Genomic DNA, 8,134 nt, shown 5'->3' with positions numbered 1-8,134 from the left:
GACCTGACGTTTTGAATGTGCTTTCTTTTTAAAGTTAAATTTTGAAAATCTCCTAAAGCAATACTTTTTTTTTTTTTTTTTGGTACCAGGGATCGAACTCGGGCCCTTGCACTTGTGCAGCAGGCAGCGAAACCACTGAGCTAAATCCCTGGCCCCCTAAAGCAATACTTTTTAAAGCTGGTTAAGAAGAGACCGGGTGTGTATTCGTGTTTTACAGACCTATCATCCTCTCTGTCTCTGTTCCGAATCTCAGTGTCCAGTTAGAGAGTGATACAGTGGGGCTCAGTTCACAAACGCTTTTTGCAAAGTTTGGTTTGCAAACAAGCATTTGCCAACAGCATTTGTTTTTGTTTGCAAACTCTGCATCGGGTGGCAAACACAGGTATAGCCATCTTTCCCACACAAACACAAAGGTGGCCATCTTTCCAGAATCGTAGAACAGATGAAGTTCGTGAACCGAGGTAGCACTGTGTTTGTGAGGGTTTGGATGTATCTTGGTGTGATGTGGCTGGAGGTGAGGGCAGAACAAGGCGAGGGAGGTAATGTTGTCTCCTTGGGCTCTGCTAGTTGCCCGGGATTAGTGTGTACTCTAATTGTTATATTTGTGTTTGCATAGGTTAAGAGCAGAGGGACTGGTAAGTTCCCTTGATTTTTTTCAAAAATCTTTTCACAATAAAGTATTTTCCTTCCAGTGTTACTCTGGATCCTCACAGCTATTGGCTGAGCACATTTAAGTGCTAACAGAAGTTTGGTTGTTTTGTGAGCTGCTAAGAGGCAATAAATATGTGGCTTAGATATTTTGGGTCTGTATTCTCCACCAAGGCAAGAATAAGGAAGCCATGAGTTGAGCTGACACTTGCTACTTTTTTATTGTCCCACCCATTGAACATTAAAGTATTTTGGCCAAGTATATTTTCAGGGTGATGGTAAATACTCTCTTCCGTTGACTTTCCTGAGTGATAGAGTTTGTCAGAATCTCTATTCTTTCTTCACTTCCTTCTTTGCTCCCCTGGCCAAGGGCCCACATTGAGGGTTGCTGCTTACTGCAGCTCCTGGGTTTTGCAGGTACATATTTAAAAAATTATTTCTCAAGTCCTTCTCCTCTTTTAGGGCCTGATAGGAGGCCCTTCCTTCTCATTCCCTGACTCACATAATATCTAACTCTAGGTGAAGGAGAGATTCAGAATACACCCAGTTTAGAGACTGCAGGTATCAGAATTAAGAGCATCACCCCATTTGTCCTCCTGCATTCTTTGTGAACTGTACAGGGAAAGTTTGATTAGTTCTGTAGGACTTTTTTTTGTAGCTGAGGTTCTCTTGGGCCTTGTCCATTTTAAGCACATGCTTGACCACTGAGCTACACCCTCAGCCCTCTGTAGAACTCTTAACTGCTCTATTGAATGTCATGATTTCTTATCACTTGGCATAAAGCCAGTGAAGGTTTTCTCAGAAAAATACAAGGGTTAAAGAATGTCAGCTCATCCTCTGTACTGATGTGGTGATTCAGAGCCCACAGACCCATGCCTTAGGAGGACACTCAGGATCTTTACTGCCCTCTAGGGCACATTCTTGGTCAGGGAACAGATTGTTGACCTGATTGTGCATCCCCCACCCCAGGGCATCCCTGATTCTTCTGCTTGCTGGTGTGCCTGTCCATCTCATAGCAAATGCAGCCACCGCCTAGGTTTGGGGGCAGTAAACAGTGAACTCAGAGATGTTTTGAACCACAACTGATGGTCTCAGGCTTTGTGCCAGTTCCATCTGATGATACAGAAGCAATGCCTGCTCCTTGGCGTTTTCTCTGAAGGTGTGTGTGTGACATGGACATTTGACTTTTGGATTAAGAGCCATTTCATAGAAATAAAAGATTGTGTAGGTAAGAATTTTTTCCTTTCTCAGTTTCTTTTCACAGATTCTCTTCCACAAAACTTGAGGTATAATGACCATATTATTTAGCAAGAGGGTCCATACTTGATCCCTGATAGGCTCAACTGTTCATTCACTGTGCCAGAACCCAGACCTGCTGTTAAATAAAGATCACCTCCCCACTGGGAGATTAGTGTTTAGGAGGTGCTTGTTTTCCATATTAGTGTCCTCTTCCTAGAAAAAAACTGTAGGAAACTTTAATTTTTGCAGATGTTGAGCATTTGCAACATGCCAGTAGTTGTTGCAGTGCTCTCATGGGCCTTAGTACACCTGTACCTTTGTGGTTCTGATAGCTATTCCTATCCCTTTGCTTCCCATAACACTGAGAGTCTTATGTAGCCCAGGCTAGCTTCAAAACTCATGGCAGGGGTTGGGGATGTAGTTCAGTGTCTCCACGCCTGCCTGGCAAGTGCAAGGTCTTGAGTTTGATCCCTGGTATAGATGTTGGGGTGGGGGGGACGACTTCACAGAAATCCTGCCTCAGCCTCCCAAGTGCTGGCGTGATACATGTGCAACACCATGCCTGGCTGCTGTTTTGTCCAGGTTCTTATGCTGTGATTGTGCAAAGTTGGCAGTGTTGGTGGGCTGGGACAGGGGCCAAGACTAAGTGCCAGCCCGCAGCCGTATGCGTCTTTGCTCTGCTCGCCTGTTTGGTGTCTATAGAGGTACTGTATCGGTGTAAGTGCTGAGCGTGTTCTACTGTGGAAAAATAAGGTGGTGGCCAGGGCTTCTCTGATGGCACCAAATGGATGTCTTCCCTCAGTGCCAGATGAGGTCCTTGTCATTGCTGGTGACTCTTCACCAGCTCTTAGTGTGCTGGTTTGCTTGTGAACAAGGCTGTGTGATGTGACACAGGAATCAAGTGCCGAGTGGGACAGGTGAAAGTGCTGACACATTTTTCTCTTCTGGTTCTTGGTCCCATCGCTTTTTCCTTGCGGAAGCTGTCAGCCCCGGGGTGGGGATGTGGGTGGGGATGTGGGTGAGGTGCGGAACACCTATAGGGTTCGAGTGGCCTCTTGCCCCTCAGGTTACCAGTTCAGGGCTGGCTGGGAACATCATGCTCAGCCGATGGATGACTTCGGTGAAAATCCTCAGCCTCCCACAGCAGTCATGGCAACTGCACTCGGTTACAGAAAGTCAGCTCCGCAGTGCACAAGACTATCCTGTAGTTGGGTCATGTGTGAGGAGGGTTCCTCAATTGGAAACTCATGATACTAAGGTACTACTAATACAGCCCATGTTCCCCTGCTTCATGCAGGGCTGGCTAACCTCAGCCTGCCTTGCCATGTTCCTGTGCATCCAAACCCTCAGGGTCTTTCCCATGTTTGTTTACACCCTCAGAGCCCTTGCTAAACAGTGCTCAGTGTCCCTCAGGTAGGAATTGTTCTCAGGGTTAGAAGCAGCAGTTGGCTCAGGTGATTCTTACTGTTCTCGCCTCTCTGTGGGGACACGTTACAGTGCTGCTTGCTTCAGGGGCTGCTCTTTGCATCATCAGAAGAAACTAGTCCCTGAATGTACTATGTAAACAGAAGTTACTGGTTTGGTGCCTCCTCCAAGAAAGGAAGCAGATGGCCATTTTCTCTGTGAAGAGCCTAGACTAGGTCCATTTCTGAAATGCTTTGTGTACACAGCACTGTTGGCTAGCACCAAAAAGAAAGATGGGATTTATTTTTTCCTAGACCTGTACTTTCCTATTGCAGTCTTCCATTTCTGTCTTCCTTCAGAATAAAAGTGCCTCTTTCTACATAACTCATTTCTTAATTAAATTGGTTCCAATGTCCTCATCTCTCCCAGAATGCTGGAATTAAATGCTAATTTTGGCAATTAACATAAACATTTGACTTAAGCAGCAGGTATTTCCTTGTTCTCTGTGAAGTTCCATTGTCTGCTTGCCGCAGCTCTGACTCACTCATTTATTACTGTGAATTATTCTGTCTACTTGCTGTTGTCTGCCTTCTGGCCGATCTACTTTTCATCGGAGAAAGGAATAAACTTCAAGTCTATGAACTGGGCTTTCTGTAAGTAGGAATTGGTTGGGGAAAATACATTGGAAGTGGCAATAAAATGAGATTTCACGATAATTGACAGTTGACCTTTATTTATGTGGCAGTTTTGTACTCCACTCAGGTAAGATTACTTCAGACATTCAGTCTTGCAGTCCTTGTGAATACAAGATGTGATTGAAAAATACAATGAGCATTTTAAAAATTAACTACAGTAGAAGGTACATTGCCATAAACCCCTCAAAATATTCCCCCTCACTTCAAATGCACATCCCATTGGTCTTAACCACTTTTTTTTTTTCCTTACCACTTTCTGAAGCAGTTCTAGAAGTCATCTTTCATGTCTAATTGTGATGTCATGGCTGCTTCAATATCTTTTTGTGTGTGTTTTGGTTTTTTGACAGAGGGTCTCACTAGTTCAGGCTGGTCTTGAACTCACTGTAGCCCAGGCTGGCCTCAAACTGTCAGTGATCCTCCCTCCTCAGCCTCCTGAGTGCTGGGATTATAGGCAAGCACCACCACACCCACCGTGCCTCAATATTTTGAACTGATTCAAAATGTTTATTTTTCATGGTCATTTTGACTTTGAGGAAAAGCCAGAAGCCACGCGATGCCAGATGTGGGGCATAAGATGAATGAGGAGGACACCGTTGGTTTTACAAGCCAGCATTCCCACTGGATGGCACTTGGCAGCAGCCTCCACCATATTTTTAATTGGATATTTTTTCATTTTTAAGAGTGTATGTTTGCAGTACATAGTGATTACATTCTTCATCATGGAGAGTTAGTACATGGACATAACACATCTTTGTTCTTTTTACCATATTTTTATCACTTTTTTTTAAGGACTCATAAAAGGACTTCTAGTACTACTTCAGAAAGTGGCAAAAATGATAAGTGAGGTGAGGGGTAGTATTTTGAGGGGAATTAATGGCAATGTGTCTTTTAGCACAATAACTTTTTAAAAAATTCAATATTCACCATGTATTTCAACCATACCTTGTAAATACATACTTTGACTCCAGATTCTGAAACATGATCATAACATTTGCGTGATACTCCATAAGCCAGTTCCTAGTCAGCACAGCTGGAAATGAAGTTCCTGGAAAATAAAATCAGCCTCATGTGCTGAGATACTTCAGGGGAGCCTTGAACATCGCAGTAGTTTATGCTGGATCCTGAGGTGAGATCAGGAAGGCTTTGACCTGAGTTCTCCAAATATCCTATAGGCCTAGATACAGCAAGTGTATCTTTCAGGGGAGAAAGTTTTTTTTTTTAACAGTTTCTATCAGTTTTAAGAATTTCTATCACTTAACACAATTCAGGGGCCAGGGATTTAGCTCAGTGTTTCCAGCCCCTGCTTCACAAGCACAAGGTCCTGAGTTCAATCCCCAGTACCAAAAAAAACAAAAACAAAAAAACCCCACAGGTATTTTAAAAACAGTGAGAAACACTGAATTAAAGTTACCTCTCAGTTATGTCCACATAAGGACTGTTGCACCAGAGCAGAGTCCCTCACTGTCCTGGGTACTCCCGGTCACGAATAGGATACACTCAAGATTAGAACATTTGTTTTTGACACAGTGAAAGCTTTATAATAGCATGGGAGGAAGAGTGATGAGCTTGCCTTACAACCAAGAAAGTATATCAAATCTGGTCTAGAAAAATTCACACCAAGACTTCTTAAAACCATTAAAATGGCCGCCTACTGTATTCATTTAAGTCAAACAGCAGAAGGTAAAGTTGCTGAGAATGATTCAAAGTATTATAAGAGGTAGTCTGGGATTGTTTGCTATTTTAAATCTCTTCCACTAATTTAGATTCGACTTTATTAATTTTTTACTGGGTTTTTTTTTTTTTTTTGGTTACCGGGGATCAAACTTTCGAGGCAGGCGGTGGAACCACTGAGCTAAATCCCTGGCCCCCTTTTACTGTTGTTTTAAAATTGCTCCCCTTGGAAGAAAGTATCTCCCCGAGTGAGAATCTGATTGCAATGACTGATAACGTGTATGAATCTGTACATATGCTATGTATATGTATGATTCAGCTTGTTTCTACTGTGATACTATTTTTTTTTTGTTTTTGGTACCGGGGATCGAACTCGGGACCTTGCGCTTGTGCGGCAGGCGCCGGAACCACTGAGCTAAATCCCTGGCCCAAGTAGTTTTCTTTTCTGATGAAACTCTGGAGGAATGGAAACATGGTGAGAACAAGAAATTATTAGTATTTCATTACTGTTGTTTGTAAACTTCCCCTAAAGCACCCTGTTCACAATAACAAGGGCTTTACAGTTAAAGGAGCTCATGTGACATGGACCCAGCCGCTGTTATCACCAAACTTCCAAACCAATCCTAGGAGTGGCTTCCAGGTGGGAGCCACAGGCCAGTGCTGCACTATTTCTGAACCAAAGCTTTGCCTTTGGTTATTCTGGCCTTTCCTAAATGAGCTGGGTCCGTCCTTGGGTTTTGACTGTGTCCCTAGGAAAGGGATGTTAGCTGCTGCATTAGAAGGTTGTTTTTTTTTTTTCTTTTGGTACTGGGGATTGAACTTGGGTCCTTGCGCTTGAGCAGCAGGTGGGGAAACCACTGAGCTAAATCCCTCGCCCTATAAGTTTAACAGCACTTTCATCCTTGAAGCCTGTTCTCTTCAGATGCAGCTTCCAAGCATGGAGAGGGCTGATGGAAAACTGCAGATATAAGGCTGTTAATATAACAAAGAAGAACTTCAAGCACACCATCAGCTTACAGGTTTTTTTGTTAAAGCTTTCATTTATTAGAAAGAAAAAACATATTTAAGTACCTGATTTTGGAAAGTCATTGACATGAGCCTTTACATCACCAGTCACAACATTTAAATGCCTATGGCCCTTGAAGCAAAAGGACCAAGCTGAAAAAGTTACACACCTACATATTGAGGTTGGAGTTTCTTATAGTTTAAAAACAGCACCTTAGTCCAGAACTCTGGCATCTGGTTTTACACAGCACGATTCGCTTTCGTATTTAGATGGTTCGTTTTGAGGGAAATTCCTCCCTTGTAAGGGATGTGTGCATTCTCCCTCCACACCTCGCCTTGCTGTCCTCAAACTGCCTGCTGTTAAGACCATGTCCCAAGGTTGTACTTTAATAAACAGCAACTTTTTTTTAACAATAAAAAACTTAAGTGTGTTTCTTTTCTTCTGCATTACAGTCTGCTTTTCAATTTAATTTTCAAGTGAGAACCTGTACAGATGAAATAAGATAAGGCACAAGGTACAGATGTAGGAGGTGACATGAAACCTGTTAAATATCACCAAGATTTCATTATTTTATTCAACTACATCAATGCAGATGCTTCTCAGGAAGTAATCAGCTTAAAATATCCTGAGGACAGGGAGAAAAGGTGACTGTCCAGTGCCTGTCAGGGTGAGGCATCTGTTTTCATGGCTGTAGTACCTTCTTGCTGTCACCATGTCAAGTTTTAGCCAGTTGTGCTTCTGCAGAGCCATCTGTTCAGTTCATCTCCTAAGCAAGAGAAGAAAAGCAGATTAAGCCAGCCGAATTCACAAACCAGATTCCATGCTTACCAACACCAGTGCCACAAGCAACAGCAGTGAAGCTGGGGCTAGTGCAGAACACACCCTGTCCACAGCCTGCACCCTCCCTTTTGCTACATGAGGCAGCTGTGAAAACGGGGTTCTGGCTGCGGAGGACTCATTCACCGAAGGTGTCCAGGGCCCTCGCAGAGTTTGGAGGGACCCAGACCCTCTGAGCCCACCAGTGTCTGATGACGCGTGAGTACAGACTGCTGGGACACCCTGCCCTTGCTCCTCTTGGAAATGGTGGTTGGTGAAAGCTGTCTAGGAATTTTCTCGGGCTGACCTCCTTCCAACAGTTCAGCTTGGTTAACCCCCGATTTAAGATTTATATTCACCTTCGTATTTGTAGATGCCTGTATAACTGAAGGATGACACAGAGGGAATGCTTTAGGGCCGATCAGTAACTTAAAAGGGGCAGATACTATTTTCTTTAAAAGTTATGGATGCCCCAGTAATGGTTCTGACTTATAAAAATCTCACTCACTGATACTTTGGAATTGGCAGATAAGGTGCACACACTCACCTTCCTTTAGGGCCCATGACACTGAGGCACCCTGGGACTTGAAGGCTGGCTGGCTCTTCTTGGGCAGTGCCATGAAGACTGAGACTCGGCACACAAAGGGCAGCTGTA

At 43.6% G+C, this 8,134-nt stretch overlaps 1 protein-coding gene across 5 annotated transcripts in view; it reads right to left on the bottom strand.

Annotated features, from left to right (window-relative positions):
- Nucleotides 1–6,670: 6,670 nt before the first annotated feature.
- Nucleotides 6,671–8,134, bottom strand: part of Bid (BH3 interacting domain death agonist) — a 33,475-nt gene continuing 32,011 nt past the window's right edge. For all 5 annotated transcript variants that reach the window (XM_087182375.1, XM_004837594.4, XM_087182383.1 and 2 more), the window contains exon 6: nt 6,671–7,429. In XM_087182375.1, coding sequence (XP_087038501.1) covers nt 7,418–7,429 — 12 coding nt within the window. In that variant the 3' untranslated portion in view covers nt 6,671–7,417. The remainder of the gene's footprint in view (nt 7,430–8,134) is intronic.

This window comes from Heterocephalus glaber, unplaced genomic scaffold (assembly GCF_053883595.1).
Source record: "Heterocephalus glaber isolate CG9 unplaced genomic scaffold, H.glaber_assembly_v1.0 deba00000281, whole genome shotgun sequence".
Lineage (NCBI taxonomy): Eukaryota > Metazoa > Chordata > Mammalia > Rodentia > Bathyergidae > Heterocephalus > Heterocephalus glaber.
This window is presented reverse-complemented; position numbering and strand designations above follow the sequence as displayed.